The following is an 18,025-nucleotide window of genomic DNA, read 5'->3' on the forward strand; positions in this document are numbered from 1 at the left end:
CTATGACCCAGCAATTCCACTCCTGGGTATATATCTGGAAAAAAAAACAAAAACACTAATTTGAAAAGATATATGCACCCTAGTGTTAATAGCAGCATTATTTAAAATTGCCAAGATATGGAAGCAACCTAAGTGTTCATTAACAGATGAGTGGATAAAGATGTGTTTTTTATATATATATACACACACACACATACAATGGAATACCACTCAGCCATAAAAAAAATGAAATTTTGCCATTTGCAGCCACATGGATGGACTTGGAAGGCATTATGCTAAGTGAAATAAGTCAGAGAAAGATAAATACTGTATGATGTCACTTATATGTGGAATCTAAAAAATATAACAAACTAGTGAATATAACAAAAATGAAGCAGACTCAGATACAGAGAACAAACTAGTGGTTACCAGGGGGTGGGTGGGGGCAGGATAAAGGTGGGAGTACAATCTATTGGCTGTAAATAGGCTCAAGAATGTATTGTACAACATGGGGAATATGGTCAATATTTTGTAGTAACTGTAAATGGAAAGTGACCTTTAAAAATTGTATTAAAAAAAAAACAGAAAAACCTTACAGGTCTAAAAATAATCAAAAGGACTTGGAAAAAAAAGAAAGAAAATCACTGTTTCTACCAGGAGAGGCACCTAACCATTCTTCATGGCCAAAGATACTGAAAATTAATTTCCATATTAATTGGCACAAGTCTGAAAACAGGTATTCTGAAAAGCTAAGGAACTTGTATTTGTCAAGGTAAACCAGAGAATATTTGTCCAGAAAACCTGGCATACCCAGAAATTATTCAGATAATGACATTAAATTTGTAAGAATAATTATACATTTTAATAAAATACTCATGCAAATCCCTACCAAAAAACCCACATAGAATTAGGTAACCACTAAAGAAGAGCTCTTCAAGGACAATTGATATGTAAATATGTATTGAAAAATAAGATTTTTGGAACCTTATTTTTTTTGTGTGAGATATTTCAAAGATGAAGTTGCTCCACTGAGACTGTGCCTCAAGACCTGTGTGGTCATTGCTGGTCTAGTGTCTTTTGGATTTCAACTACTGTACTATCAAACTGGGAATTTATAGTCAGCCTCCAGGGATGAATTGGCTACATTTGACCACAGGGCCAGTTATTCCCTTCCTGCTTGATTTTAAGCAAGTTAACAGTTTTCTTAGAAGAAGATACTTTACTCTTGGGAAAAACAGTTATATACAAAAGCCTGATATGCAAAAATTGTTTTATTCATTAAAATAATTTCAAGTTATTTTCCAGTATATGTGACTTTGAGTTTCTCTTTTCATTTTTTTTATACTGACTATATTTTTTCCCTAATTTTAAGAGGAATTCTTACTTATTGCAAAAATTCCACTAAAAAAGCCATACCTAAAACAGTGTCCAGTATATAGTTAGAACTCATTATACACTTGTGGACTGAAGATAAAGTTGAATTTAAAAAGTTATAATTGCTTATAATTTAGAACTCAGAGGTAGCTATTGCTAACTTTTTTGGTTCAGTCCACAATCCCTTCTCTGATTTTGAAATCTAAAGGACTCAGGCCTGAACAGATTTAAGGCTATTTTAAATTTTTATTTATTCCACTTAGTGTTAATATCAATATTTATTTTACTGGAGAAATATTAATATGTTTAATTTTGAGGTGTTATACCAGTCGCCGCTGGGATGAGTAATACGTGACATACACCCACGCAAACACACACATAACTAGATTTTTACAATAAGTGGCATATACTGCACAACATTGTAGCCAACTATATTTCAATTTTAAAAAGTGGTACATACAGGGCTTCCCTGGTGGCACAGTGGTTGGGAGTCCGCCTGCCGATGCAGGGTGCGCGGGTTCGTGCCCCAGTCCGGGAAGATCCTGCGTGCCGCGGAGCGGCTGGGCCCGTGAGCCATGGCCGCTGAGCCTTCGCGTCCGGAGCCTGTGCTCCGCAACGGGAGAGGCCACAACAGTGAGAGGCCCGTGTACTGCAAAAAAAAAAATAAAGTGGTACATACAAAACATAATATATTAAAGCTGCTTTTTCCTCAAAATTATATAAATGTAGCATAGATATCTTTATTTGTCGATGATGTAGTTTCATATAAATGGTGGAATTCTTGGCCAATTAATGGATATCTTATAGTTCATATAATTCATCCATCTCTGACTGACGGATTTTTTACACTGAGATTCTGTTCCCAATGACTTGGTTTTAAGAAAAACAAAACAAAACTTGCTTTTCAGTTCAGAGCAAGTTGCTTAACTTCTTTTTTCTGTTTTCTTATCAGGTGTAATAATATTTGTTGCTCATAGGGCTGTCATAAGTGTCAAGAATGAAATATGATTGTGCCTATAAATAATATTGATGATGCTAAATTCTGAAGAAATATTAACATATTATTATTTTCTTTAACAACAAAAAACAAAATATTCTGGAGCAGTTAAACTTTAGGGTGCTGATATGTAGACATATTCCCTGTAAAAACAAAATTTCAGTTGGCCTCAACGTTAGCATTTGTACAAGAGTATAGTTTTATCCCAGATTACTTATGCTTATAAAAAAGTAATTTTCCTGGAATGCAAATGTATTTTACTGTACATTTCTATTTTGACTTCTTGGAACCAGAAGTGATCACTTTTGTTTTACTGTTAAATAGACATTTTAAAATGTGACTGATTTTTGATAGACTATCTTGTGAAAATTAATTTTTAGATGTCTAAACATTTTCCGGTACGCGGGCCTCTCACTGTTGTGGCCTCTCCTGTTGTGGAGCACAGGCTCCGGATGCGCAGGCTCAGCGGCCATGGCCCACGGGCCCAGCCGCTCCGCGGCATGTGGGATCCTCTGAGACCGGGTCACGAACCCGTATCCTCTGCATCGGCAGGCGGACTCTCAACCACTGCGCCACTAGGGAAGCCCCTAAACATTCTTAAACTACGAAAGTTAACTCTGAAGTTGTAAGATAGTTTTAAGTCTTCCTTAAGAACTGTGCATTTTATGCAGGGAGATCCTGCAGGAAGAAAAACTCACAGTAGGTAGAAACTGAAGAGAATTTTCCACAAAAGAACTGTTTTAGGGCAATGAATACTAGAAAGTTAGAGACATTTGACAGCTCCTGATTTCATTTACACTTCTTTTCATGTGAGAAAATTGAAGCACAGAAATGTTACCGCAGCTTGCCAGGAATAGAGAACTAATGTCATCTGACTCAGAGTTTAGGGATTTTACTCCTACACCAGTTGGGATATCATATTTGACATTCATTTCTATTGAGGTATCTATAGATTATGGGAACATCTTATAGCATGAAAATTGCTGCAATAAAGTAATACAACTTAGTCCCTAGACTGCAGGTCAATTTAGAAGAAAATTCTTTAAGGCTTCCACATAGGAAGTGTCAAAAACTCTGCTGGAGCCTATGTACAACATGTTGTCACAGGGTCTTTCAAATGGGAAACCAGCAGTAGTGTCAAGAGGTTCTGTAGTTGTTCCTATAGTATTTTCATTTGTAGTGAAAATACTTCCAAATTTTGGAGACTCCAGAAGCAGCCCTGGATTCTCAGATTTGATCACAGAACTGGTTTTGATTCTTTTATTCTAATCAAAATTGTCCAGTAGATGTCATTGCTTTTATTTGTGTTTAATTCAGAGCTGCCCAGTTATAGGAATAAAGCTATTCAAGGGGCTGTGACCTGGTATTAGAACTCTGTAGGGAGTGTTGATTAACAAGCATGATTAGAATGAAAATAATCTGTAAAACACAACAGACAATGATAAATAGAATAAAATAGAAAGCAAAGGACAATACACACAAAAGCAAGATGAATCATATAGTACTTGCAGGTTTTTTATTTGAAAGAGTGCAAAATGTTGAGTCAAAGTAACTCGTTCATATTACTTACTCATATTGGAACCTCCGGCTAGCCTTTCATGAATTCCACAGGCCTCAGCTTCTCCATACATAAAATAGAAATAATTATAATGGCCCCATCCAGTGAGGCTGAAAGGAAATAATACATTTGGAAGAGTTGAAATACTGTGACGACATCAACCTCTAAAATATGTAAGGAAGCACAGCAGAGTTCTCAGAACTGAAGAGTTCTTTTCTCTGGGAATGAATTAGTTACTCTTATTCTAAGTGCACTCTAGAGGAACCTGTAATACAATTCAGGAAACTTCATGCATCTGAGTGCATTTTGTTTTAGGTGTTCCCATGATGGTACTGTTTCCGCAGTTTTAAGTTGTTTGGAATTGAATATAAACATGCTATAAATCACCTAAAACCTAAATCACTTAAAAATATAAATCATTTTTCAATCAGGTACCTTCCAAGTGCATACTCTGTGAGGAAGTCTGTGTCCTTCAGAGGATGAAAATGACGTGTTTTTTCCTAAACCATGACCTAATTAAGCCTAGTGCATATGTAAAAATGCCTCATTACTATTTTATCTACAGGAGTGAGTAGAGTGAAAAAATATTAATTATATGGTTAGGAAGTGAGACTTCGTCTTTCTAAGTCAGGAGCCTGCAATTTTTTTTTTTTTTTTTTAATGAAGGGCCAGATAGTATATATTTTAAAGTTCGGGGATTGTACGGTCTCTGTCACAACTACTCAACTTTGCTATTGAAGCATGAAAGCAACCATAGACAACATATAAATGAAAGGGCATGGCTGAGTTCCAATAAAACTTTATTTTCAAATACAGAGAATGAGCCCCTTAGCCAGCCAGGATTCACCAACCAATTTTGTAAGTCATTACTAACTGTTAATAATATTTCTTAATTTTTTTTTATTTGAGTGTTTGCTAAAAAACTGCACTATGTAGACTTTAAATAGTTTCTAACAAAATCAAAATGATTATCTGTTATTTCAAAACCAGTTATTGGAGGAATGCTGGCTTATTGTCTCATGAAGTGATTCTCTAGATAACATTGCTTCTTTCACTAGAGGAGAAAAATTCTTAGAATTAAAGTCTTCAAGCAAAGAAAGAGCTGGGGATTCTTGAATTAGGTATTAAGTGACAGTCTGATAAAGAGTAGAGATATTTCATTTCATTTTATGCTAATGTTTAAAAATATGCTAACATTAGTAAAGACACTTAACTTTATTTTAATTTCAGGTATGAACGTCAACCTGAAATAGCTATTTCCACTGAATCATGCATTTTAAATGTGATACTTATATTTCAGAGGGAAAATGAAAAATATTCTAGTAATCTAATACTTACAAATTTGATTAATAATTAATTTTTTCTCAAATTTAGGAATTTCTTTTTCTTTTTAATATTCATTTCTGAGGACAAGTCTTCCAAATTCCTTGTATGTTATCTCCTAAATTTTCATAACTGTGCTTTCAAATTACTCTTGTTTTTAAGACAGAAATTCAAATCTAAAGGGTTATTTTTTTAATTTATAATTTTATATAATTTTTATGTTTTGGAAGGGGTTAGTAAGTTATCTTTGAAACTCATGCAAAAGGTTGGGGACTCAAAATTCACCCAAAGTATATACTAGTTATTGTAAAATATATTGGCTGTTTATCTGGTTGGCTGAATCGTTACTTATAAAGAGTTAAAAATTCTCTATGCTTATCAAGATTTAGAGGAAGGAAAACATTAGAAAGCTGCTGATTTATTCAATTTCACCTTGAATTCCTCCTATTTTTTCTCCTATTAAGAATTGGAATGCACCTGGACAGTTGATGACTTGAAAGGCTGATGCAAAATCAGATAAGAAACAGATCTTGTTGATCACTCTTTGTTGCATTTGCAAAATGTAATCATTTTTTAAATAATAATTGACTATCTTCTGATCAACAATTTAATATTTTGAGCAGCAAGACTGGTGAATTGTGTTTACCAAAATCATTGCATTCATAAAGTTTTTAATTTTAGTGTATTGTGAAAAAATAAACTGATGAAATGGATAGCAAGCATACAGTTTGATTTACTTTTTAAATTAGTTATTTGTCTTTTAGGAATTTCACATGATGATCGACTGAATGTAATACCTTAAATTTGCACTTTAAAAGTGAGTGTTCAGAAATGCCTATTTTGGCAATTGATAATATATGACTATAATTATTGTAATTATACAATTAAGCCTACTGTATGCATTAGTATATTTGATAATAAATGGCCATTATTACCTTTTTATGTTATTGACCAAAGGAAAAATCTAGTCATTAGAGTTAAATATAATATTAAGCATATTAAAATAATTTAATGTGAAAGTATAAAAGGAAAGGTAGAGTGCATAAAGAGCCATTTTGTTATTAGGGGTATAGTAGTACTATTTTGCTTAGTATGTAACAATAATTTTTAAGATCATTTCAAGGCAATTCACATTAATTTCTCATTAACTTATTTTTGAAAATATTGGTATGGATCATTATATTTCTCAGAGAGGCAGTATATCAACTGACTTGTCCTGGCAGTCTCTGGCAAGTGTTATTGTTCTACAATGAATTGGGTATATGACAAGCACTCCTATGAAAGTCAGCTGTAGTTTCTCTGCTTAAAAAAAATGTGGACAGTAATAGTATTGTGTCTCCTAGGGCAATTGAGAAGAATGAATAATAAATATCAATAATATCACTTTGTAGATCCTAATGTAGGACAGCATACTCCAAATCTCCAAGTACAGTATAGACACAGTTATACCATTTACATGTATTTAGATTCAGTGAGGTATAGTGTCAAGGCATGCCCATATTAGCTAAGTGAATTGGACTAAAGCTGGCTTAAATCTAAATAATTCAATTTTTAAAAATTTCCATATGCTTAGTAGCAAGTTTCTTAAAATTAATAAAATAAGATTTTAAGGAAATATATTTTGCAGAAAGGAGCATTCAAAAGAATGTGTCACTAATTTGTCTCCCTCTTTTTTCACTCTTTCTCTTCATATATGGAGTATTCCAGAAATTCAGGCTTGTAATGAATTTTTATTGGCAATGTATAATTTTTGAGTTGTTAGTCTTAGAGGCCCAACTGCAGAGAACGTAGTTTCAGATATTCTCTCCAGGGGGAAAATTCTTCTGCATTCTTAATAGAGATGGGAAAAGAATATGATAGGAGGAAAGCAGAGGAGAGTTTCCTAAGACTAAATGTCTGGCAAAGAGTTAGCAAGAAAACAGAAAACAACTCCAAACTTCCCCCGCCACTTGGAAGGAAAAGGGAGGACTGAATATTGGTTAGAGTTGAGATGGAGAGGCTTACCACCTTGAAGAAAATGGATTAATTAAGGATGTTGAAATTAACAATCTTCTAGTAAGTTTGGATTCTTTTCCTAAAATATCCGCTCATGGCATAATGTGCTGCTGTTGCTAGTGGGAAAGTACAGCTAGCATTCAGTGGTGCCTCGGTGGCCTCTGGGCTCCACCCTTCAGCAAATATATAAAAAGAATGTGCAGCATTCTCTATTTTGTATGCTTTTATAGATAACAAATAGTTCTCATCTTACCTTTTGCGTACTTAGATTTTCTTCTTTCTTGTCAAAGATGATTTTCTTTAAGATTCACAGATTACATAATTAAATTCTGGCACACCAGTTATTACTGAACTTATCAGTGCCATTTATAAAAGGGTTAACATTTGCAAGAGGTTTTCAGATACAGCCACATCACTTTAAAAATGCATCTAAGTCATCCTAATTGGGCAGTAGACTTGCAATTCTCACTTAACAGGATATGGCTGTTCTTGTCCTCCCATTTTTAACTTAATGTCAGTTTTTGCTAAATGTGGTAAGAATTTCTCACTTTTTTTCTTATACCTTTAGTACAGAAGTGTGGACCACACTATATTTGTATAAAATGTATTATTTTGAAAATCACTGATAAATACAGTTATTGCCATACCTCATGCACTATAGAAATTTCAGAGCTATAGGTGCTGTCAGATAATTTTATAAGCGGTGGCTTAAAGTGCTGTTGGCTACTTCAGCAATGTGGAAAGAACCACACCATATATTCTGTTGAAGGCAGAGCTATCAGAAGCAATGTTGGTATGAAAAAGCTTAAAGTGAATTATTCACCTCTTAACACTCCCTTGTGTTCAGAGTGCTGCAAAGAGAATACTGTTATCAATGGGAAAAGCAGTGCCTTTGAATTAAGGGAAAAGTTCAACTTGTTTCGTTTTGTTTTCAACCCAGTGGCATCAATATATGCAATCAATCTTCTCTCCCTAATTCAAAGGAATTTTCAAAATTTCACTCCCCTGTTCCTCTGGATTAGGAAAACACTGATCATCTAAGTATAACTGAAGCTATAATGATGTGATTCAACACCATGACTACACATCCAACCCAAAATTAGTCTGTGAGAAGTTTTATCTTAATGATGATTCAAAGAGTCAAATATACACTTTCATTTTTCTTCAATAATTCTAATTCTAGATCAATACCTCTAGAATGAAAGCTTTCTTCGTATTTGTATTGCAACCTCTGGGAGAGCCTTTTTGTATTTGACATATCTGTCTGCTCTCTTATATATTACAAAATTATAAAAAGGATGTGTACTCAAATATATAAAGCTTATACAGATAAACATAAAGTAGAAATTTAATATTAAATATATAATTGTTAAGACAGATGCTTCTAGAACTTGGTGCAAAATGCTACATCTTTTGCCCCTCATTGTCTAATCTGTTGTCAGTCTTATTCATTGTAATTTTTTTTTTTCGGTACGTAGGCCTCTCACTGTTGTGGCCTCTCCCACTGCAGAGCACAGGCTCGGGACGTGCAGGCTCAGCGACCATGGCTCGCGGGCCCAGCCGCTCCGCAGCATGTGGGATCTTCCCAGACCGGGGCACGAACCCGTGTCCCCTGCATCGACAGGCGGACTCTCAACCACTGTGCCACCAGGGAAGCCCTTATTCATTGTATTTTTAATTTCAAATATTATAGTTTTCACTTTTGGAAGTTTCATTTTGCATCTTTTGGGCCATCTATTTCTCATCTTTAGACCCAAGATTGGGATACTGCAAGGGAGGTTCCTGGGGCTCAAAATTTGAGGCACTTACTCTCAGGGTCATGCTTTTACATTCCTGATCATATTTTCAAAATTCTAATAGATTTTAAGGTCCTTATTGGTTAATTCTGTCATCTTTTTCATGCCTGGGTCTGTTTTTATTGATTGATGGGTTTTATTGATTGATGGGCTATAACCTAGGTATGGGTTATGTTTTCCTGGTTTACTTCATGCCTTGTAATTCTTGATAGAATATCAGATACTGTGAATTTTACGTTGGTGGATACTAGATTTTTTATATTGTGCATGGTTTGAACTAAATGTATGTTTGTGGAATGAATTTACCTGCTGAGTCTCTGTCCCAAAGGTCTCCTCTTTGGTAAAGAAACAGATGTAGAAAAGCAAAATAATATCAAGAATGCCAGCAGTTTATAAACTACTGTCTTCTGTGTTTACACAACAATGATTCTGGAAATGCCAGAGATGTTTGGTTTGTCAAAATTGTTCTCTCCATAGGAAATTTCCTGACTGTCTCATGACTCTATAATGGGAAATATAAAATAATTCTGTTAAATAGAACCGAGGTATTGTGCATGTATTTTTCACAGTTATTGCACTAACCACAGATTGAATTCTAGAAACATTTACTTAAACAGTATCTGTGATGGTGAAAAATAACTATAGAATCCAGTTTCCTAATGCTCACAATACTTTTCTCTGTTCCTTTTGCAGGGATACATTTGGAGAATAGTACTCTGATACTTTTCTTAGAAATTCTTTAGAAACTGAGATTCAAAAAGATGAGGTCTTTGTTTTTGTCATCCCATAGTTATCTCATTTTTTAGAAATTCAAGTATTGTTTTACAACTTACCAGACTTTCATCCAGTTATTGTTATTTCATGATCATTACAGTGCTGCTTATAAGATTAAAAAATAATTTAAAAGTGGGAATTCCCTGGTGGTCCAGTGGTTAGGATTCTGTGCTTCTACTGCAGGGGTCCTGGGGTTTGATCCCTGGTTGGGGAACTAAGATCCTGCAAGCTGTGTGGTGCAGACAAAAATTAAAAAAATAAAAAAGTAAAAAATTTAAAAGTTATAATAGGAATGGTATTTTATAACTAAGGAATTTTCATATATTATCTCATATAAAACCACACAACTTAAATAGTATTATCCTAATTTTACCATCAAAGTTGTAAAATTATTTTGACTATTCTGTATATGCTTTGGTGCATCTTAGATGCTAATAATTTCATATTCAATGTCTTTAGTCTTTACAAGGATATTCTATTCACTTACTTACAAACGTAGAATCAATTTCATGAGGTATTCTCCAAATTAAAAAACTCACCATTTCTAAGGATGGTTCCTAGTTCTTCATGATATAGCCATATTTTTTCATGCATTGAAAGAAAAAGCTACTTCTTTGCAATAAATGCAGTCTGAAATCTTTATTTAAAGTATCTATTTTATGTCTGGGTAAATGAGAACTGCACGCAAGGAAAACATCTTTGAAAAAATATGAAAATTGAGCTAAATAATTCATATTTAAGACGACTGTCTTATAGAGTGTTGCTTGGGTTTGTTAGTGTGGCTAAATAGAGGTTTATATCTCAAATCCATTTGTAGTCTGTCCAAATGAATATGGGATTTCTAAATAGTGTTTTGAAAGTTGGCTCTGTATAATTTTAAAAGACAAAGTTCAGAAATACTCTTTATTGAGACTAATGAAAGAATTTGTAGTTTTATAATCCTCTGTGAGACAGAAAAAATCCTCAGTGTATATGAGATGCATATGATCACCTTATATGTATGTTTGGAATTAATTTTTATTAGCATCCAATAAAATGAACCTTTTTTGGAATGTAGAATTCTGTGTTTTTTGTTTTTTGTGATTTTTTCATATATAGCTTCATGAAACTAATACCACAACCAGGACAGTTCTATCACCGTAAAAAGCTTCCTCATGCTATATCTCTATAGTCAACCTTAACTCCTGGCATCTACTGATCTATTCTTTGTTGTAATAGTTTTTGCTTTTTTGAGAAATCTTATAAATGGAATCATACACTGTGCAACTTTTTTGAGACTGGCTCCTTTCACTCAACATAATGCTTCTGAGATTCATCCAAGTTGTTGCCTCAGTAGTTCATTATTTTATTGTTAAATAGTTTTTCACTGTGTGTATGTACCACAGTCTATCTGTTCACCTATTGAAAGATATCTGGGATGATTCCAGTTTTGGCAAAGAGAGCTCTTGAAATACTCATGTACAGATCTCTGTGTGATCATAGTCTTCATTTATTTAAGGTAAATACCAAATTATTGGGTTAATTTTGCTTTTTTTTTCCCCTACGAATGATACTTTTGGTATCATGTCTAAGACCTCTGCCTAACATTAGGTCACATAGATTTTCTGCAGGGTTTTCTTATAAACTTTTATAGGTTTATGTTTTTCATTTAGATCTATGGTCAATTTCAAATTTTCATGTTTTTGTTTTGTTTGTTTTTACAAAGTGTTCATTTTTGCTTAATTGCCAAGGTTCATTTCTATTGAATTGCCTTCTGCAACTTTGTCAAAAATTAGTTGGCCGGATTTCTGTGAGCTTCTGAACAGTCTCTCCTGTTCCATTGATCTATGTGTCTTTTCCATTGACAATACTACACTGTCTCGATTTATGTAGCTTCATAGTAATACTTTAAATAGGGTAGTGTGATTCCTTCAAATTTAATCTTCTTTTTCAAAATTATTTTGGCTATTACAGTTCTTTCTGTTTTAAGTTCTAGAGTCCTCTTGTCTATAGCTATAGAAAATCATGCAGTGAATATGAATGGAATTATGTTACATGTATAGATTATTTGAGGAACATTGATGTCTTTACCATGTTGAATTTTTCAATCCATAAACGTGATAAACCTCTCCATTTATTTAGGCCTTCTTTGATTTATTCCATCAGTTTCTGTAATGTTCAGTATACAGATTCTGTACTTATTTTTAAAAATTATCTATTTGCTTATGTATTTGACTCTTAGGGACATATTATAAATGTATTGCTTTGGATATTTAAGTTTCCAACTAGTTCATTGCTAGTATATAGAAATATGATTGATATTTGTGTGGTGACCTTGGACATGGCAACATTGCTTAACTTATTTACTCATTCTGAGAAGTTTTATTTGTTTGTTTTTGTTTGTCTTGATTCTTTCTTATTTTCTGTTTGAACAATACTATTATCTGAGAATACAATAGCATTGTGAAACATTTTTTTCCTCCTTTTCTAATTTGTATGTCCTTCACTTGTTTTTCTTGCCTTATTGAACATATTAGGACTTTCAGTGCAGTGGTGAATAGAAGTGGTGAAAGCTTTCAGTCTTTCAAGTGTGATGCTAGTTATACTCTTTTTTGATAGATGCTCTTTATGCAGTTGAAGAAGTGTCCTTCTATTCCTATTTGCTGAGAATTTTTATCATTAATAGATATTGAGTTTTGTCAAATGCTGGATATATTTTTAAATGTTCCATTTTTACTATTCTAAGAGTAAAAAATATCTATTTTGACTCTTTTTGCTATCCATTTTCAGATCAACTTCTCTAGATACATGTAAGTGGTCATGTCAAATTAATCTACTTCCACAAATAAAGCTTTCCCAATTTCAGGCAATGTGGTTCAGCTTCAGTAGGTGCTTTCTTTTGGTCTTTTTCAGAGACACTCATTTTTAAAATCACGATTTTTTTTAGAGTCCTAATAGATGAGCAAGTAGTAGAAGATGGCACATCTTAGGAATAGTTTATTATTGACTACTGCTGATAAAAATTATGATTTCAAGTATCATTTATAAATTTACTACAATTTGCTGAGTACTAGAAGAGAAGTGCATAAAGGTAAATAATCAAAGAAACCATTCATATCATACAGACTTTTCCACTGTGTGTTTGTTTACTTGATTACTTGTTTATTTGTTTATGTTTTCTGAACAAAAGAAAGAATATCTAAATTTTTATCTTCATCCAAAAAATAACAAAAAAATCAAATTAGGAGGGCCATTTAGTTTTATAAGTTAGTTCATATTTACGTGATCATTATGAGCAAATGATCATTTAAAAAAAACAGCAAAATATTTGTCTTTTTATTTCTGAGTGAAATAGATTAAAAAGATAATCATATCCTACAGTTTATTTCAAAGTGTCTGCTTTAGAACTTTTTTGTAACTAGCCATCAATTCCAGGGATCCATTTTTTTAAATAATAAACAAATGATATGTTTTAAAAATAAAAGTTAATAGTTCCTGTGTTCAAGTTGTGTTTGAAGGGAAAACATTCTAATTTTATCCTTGTATGGAAAAGGATAAAAGTTTCAAAAGTTATATTTTAATTACTCATATGAATATTTTAATTACTCTGCTGAGACCTAAAAATCTACAAGTGTCTGACCTCAAATTTTACTTTCTTTCTAGACTTAATGGTTAAGAATTATAAACGTACAAGATAGAATTTGATTTTTAGAATACAGTGTTGGAAAATAGCTGAAAGCCCTTATATTTCTAAATTAAATGATGCTGTAATACATTTAGCTTTTTTGTCTATTTTCTGTTTGTTTTTCTATGTAAATACTGTTATTTTATTTCAGATTATTTGAAATGAGTTTTCAGACATCCTTGGAGCCTGGATAATGAAAATGTTATTTTCTATATTAAAACTAGTGTGTTTTTTATAGTGAATTAGTCATATGTTTATTAAAGGCCAAATGACTATTTCATTATGGTAATTATAAACAGACACAGCCTCTCACATTCCTACCTATTTTAATGAATGAATGCTGGCAGACATTATTAATAAACTCCTGATACTCTGCTACTGATTAAGTTGCAGACTTCTAAAATTGTACTTTGTGAAATTCTACAATAATAAACCAACTTTCTTTAGCCTGTTTTTACCACCCTCCACCCTCATTTCTCCTCCTTTGTATATCCTTTTGTTTTTCTCTTCCTCCTCTCTTTCTATTTTTCCCTTGCCTTTCTCCCTGCCTTTCTTTCCTTTCCAAAATTCTTCTTTTCTAACTTCCTATTGTTTTTCTTCTTTCATCAGAACAATATTTGGTAGCATTACCATCACCCAGTGCTCATCAAACACGCTGATACATACATAGAAACATTCATAGACACGTGTGCACACATACTCACATATAATTTAAAACAGCTCTTCACTCAATAGGAACTTAAAGTATCTTATTTTATAAGAACTGCCCAGAACTTTGATATTATGCAAAAAATTTTAGATACTGTCCCTATTAGAACAAGGGAAGAAAAGTTTTCCCAGTCAGTCTCCCTGTGTCTAACTGAATAGGGATCCACATCCTATGAGGTCCCACCTAATCAAAGCCATTAAAATCACAAGATTACTTATAATAGCCCTTATATTTTCTAACTAGAGTTTACACTTTCACTTTACATTTTACTTGCTCCTTAATACCCCGGATTCTGTTTTTCTGAAGTGTTCTAAGATACTCAGGCTTAGCTTTTAACTGACAGCAATAATGATGCATGTTTTTGACCAATTCAAAAAATGAGCTAGATGATTTTAAGTTTAAATGTAGAGTTTCTAAGTAATTTTAGTTTTTAAAATTGGCAAAACTCTTTTGCAAACATTTTTGCTCTTGGTGTTGGTTTCCACTATTACTTTTACTAGAACATAAGGTTATCCTTAAAGATAGTTTGTTATGGAAACAATTAAGGTGCTTCACAGAATCTGGAAATTAGTAAAAACATGTTAATAAAAAATGTCTGCTACCAATTACTAGTTAAAGTGGATTAGAAATGAGAAATTAATCTACCTTGTTTACCTTCATCTTTGCATTTATTTTGACAAAGGTCATTTGAACAACAGCAAGAAAAGATTATAGATTAAGAAATTTGTGAGGGTTTTTCCTGTCCCCCAACTTCTAAAAGACAGTGAAACTTAGATAGTAGTTTAAGCTATTACTGTTAACATGTTTTTTCCAATAATAGTTTAAAAAGCCAAATAATTTAAATTATTACATGGGATTAAAAAAAAGAGTCCTGTTAGTTTAAATTAGCCTTATTTATAAGGAAAAATACATACTGCTCTACATTAAACCTTACCTTGGTCCCTCTGCTTCATGAATTGTACGCTCCTGTGTCACTGATACTTGCATGCTGGATGATCTTGTAGGAACCCATAGCTGCTTCAGAGCACAATGGTGTGACATGAAGTGAGGCAGAAAACAGGAGAACCTTTGTTGCTGAGTCAGCTGCAAGAAGAAGTAACGTGTATGAATGTACAGTATAGGGAAACCTATGAAAGATCTACTCTCTTTTTCGCAAAAGACTCTGTTCTACGGTACAAGGAGAATTCAGTTCTATTTGGCAGACATCCACGTCAGTTTGGAAGCAGCAAAAACAAACACAAAAACAAGCCTCGTTTCTCAGTGTCTTTACTCCCACTGCTTTAAGTAACATTTTAATTCTTACTTTTATTTTACTTTGTTTTTAATAACCAGGAAGTAACAGCCCTTTCCCTTGTATTGAGTACAATTTCCATAGTAAGGATGCAGATAAGGATGCACTATAGAGATGAGTCCGACCATAGGTGCCATGCCTGTATTTGTTACTGGTAAAATTTGAAGGAAAGGTTTTATATCCCTTAATTGAGGAGTGGGTGACTTTAAATGATGTTATATCAAGAAGGGCAAAGAATCCCAGCAGATGATGTAATTATGCTTAAAAATGAGTATTATTAAATAATTCATGCTTTTAATATGGAGAAATTAGGTCATTTTTCCACTCCTCCCACAAATATTCAATCTTAATATCTAAGTAATGAAACAACACAGACAGTGTTATCCATCCTGGTACTAACAGAGAATGCCAGTTATGACAGGCTCATTGTTTACTTTAACAGGTAATTTGTGGACCGGAATCATTTAATTGTTCTGAGTACATAATTACATGTCAGCAATTTCCAATTTAATTAAAATGTACAAATTTGAAGATTAAGGGAATTTTTGAATTATTAATCATTTTTCCACTAGGAAGTCTTGTTGCTCTGCAGGAGATTTGTCCAGTGTACAACTATACGTATTTTTTTCCTTCTCTTTCGCAGACAGACAATTTTCCCGCAGAGCCCAATTACATGGGCAGCAGGCAGCAGTTTGTTCAAAGGTAAGGCCTATTAAATAACTTTCTCAGCTTCCCCATTTGCATTCATGTCAAAATTGCTTTGCTAGAGATTACACTTCAGATTCAAACTCGTAGAGACAACACTTTCTCTTCTTTTTCTTTATATGTATTTCAGTAGCTCCACGTTTAAGGACCCAGAAAGAGCCAGCCTGAGAGACAGTGGGCACGGGGACAGTGATCAGGCTGACAGTGACCAAGACACTAACAAAGGCTCCTGCTGTGACATGTCTGTTAGGGAGGCACTCAAGATGAAAACTACTTCAACTAAAAGCCAACCACTTGAACAAGGTGAGTGAAGTCTTCCAATGCTTACAAAGTGTAAAGCTTAAGCAATAATTATAAACCTCATAGTACTAGAGTTGTAGTTTATCACCTTGGAATGGACCATTGACGATATAGCAAAAGGAACAGCAAGTTCTGAGGTTGCCCCAGACAGAAAGCAATTATTCAATACCTCAGTAACCACAGAAAAAGGAAGGCCATGGATTTTGGTCTGTAATCTTCTTAAGATGAGAACTTGCCCAAAGTCACTAGATTGTACTTATCTTTATGAAGATTTTCCAGCCTTTGCTATTTTGCATTTTATTAAAGGAAAATATAGCATATGTTAGCTAGATATGCACGTTTTAATATACAGATTAAGATGAATAAATTCAACGCTTTTAGGTGAAATGAAAACTCGATTGGAATTGTATAGCTCTTATCAGTGTTGATGTATTTTTAGTGTGGATTTTAGCTTCAAGATAGTTTTTCAAGAGTCAAATAACAGCTAAGCCAGACTTCTGGCTCCTTTTATGTCTAAGTCTTCCTGGATAGCAAATAAACATGAACTTGTTTACCCTGATAGAGTTAAAAAAGAAATACTTCTTCATAAATACATATGTTTTTTGCTAAAAGTCTATCTTCAATTTATTAGTTTGATATGCCTTTTTAAATTAATTTTGATATTTTTATTGTTTCAAACACAATGGAATATTTACTAATGATTCACCCAAAGAGAATTAAGCTAGTCTTAAGTGTGAGACTTAGATGTTGTGAATAAGCTTTTGTTATGTCCAATTATAAGAAATGAAAAGAGCTGTTGTATAAATCGAATTTCAGAATTACAAATGCATATTATATTAGTTAATATTAATTTTCAAAATATTAATAGTATTTAAATATGTTTAATATTTATTTAAGTTTTATGAGAGACTACATTTAAGCTATATGGACATATTTATGTATTCTTCTAAGTCATTTAATGATTGGTGATTCATAAAGAGTAAATTTTTGCCTCTAGTGCAGTCAGTCCTATCACATATACATCAGCAGATAGAATGCTTTTTAATTTCTCTATTCATGTTGAAATTTGAGTTCAAATACTCACACACATACATTCAATACAGAAATAAATTCATATATATATATACATATATATAAAAGTTTCTGCACTAAATATAATTACGTTGGCTTTATTTTAAGGATAACCTCGCAAAAGCCTTCTTTTCTAAGTAATAAGTGCCAGATATGTCTTAGCAACTTTTTACATAACAATGCAATATTGTTTTAAAAATTATTTTAAACAAAAGCTATTTGAATACTTATCTAATATTCACAGTTCCTGCACACTTGAATGTTTACTTGAAGTGAGTTAAGTGGTCTTGATGGGTTTGACTATGCAATATTATAATATATGAATATTTTAGGCACATTTTAAGTAATGGGTTATTGGATCTTGATATGTGAATGCATAGCCTAACAGACTAATCTATGTGTGTGATAAAGTGATTTACAGGTAATTCACTGGCCACTATTTGTAAAGCTGCATAGAGTAAGTAAAGAGTTTGCATTTTGTCCTATCTT

The 18,025-nt window shown here is 32.9% G+C and overlaps 1 protein-coding gene across 1 annotated transcript in view; it reads left to right on the forward strand.

Moving 5' to 3' along the window:
• The window catches only part of PCDH17 (protocadherin 17), a 101,751-nt gene that overhangs the window by 20,098 nt on the left and 63,628 nt on the right, over positions 1-18,025 (forward strand). Inside the window, exons 2-3 of the mRNA XM_019936410.3 lie at positions 16,104-16,162; positions 16,296-16,468. Of these exons, the coding sequence (XP_019791969.1) occupies positions 16,104-16,162; positions 16,296-16,468 (232 nt within the window). The remainder of the gene's footprint in view (positions 1-16,103; positions 16,163-16,295; positions 16,469-18,025) is intronic.

The sequence above is a fragment of the Tursiops truncatus genome, chromosome 18, assembly GCF_011762595.2.
Source record: "Tursiops truncatus isolate mTurTru1 chromosome 18, mTurTru1.mat.Y, whole genome shotgun sequence".
NCBI lineage: Eukaryota > Metazoa > Chordata > Mammalia > Artiodactyla > Delphinidae > Tursiops > Tursiops truncatus.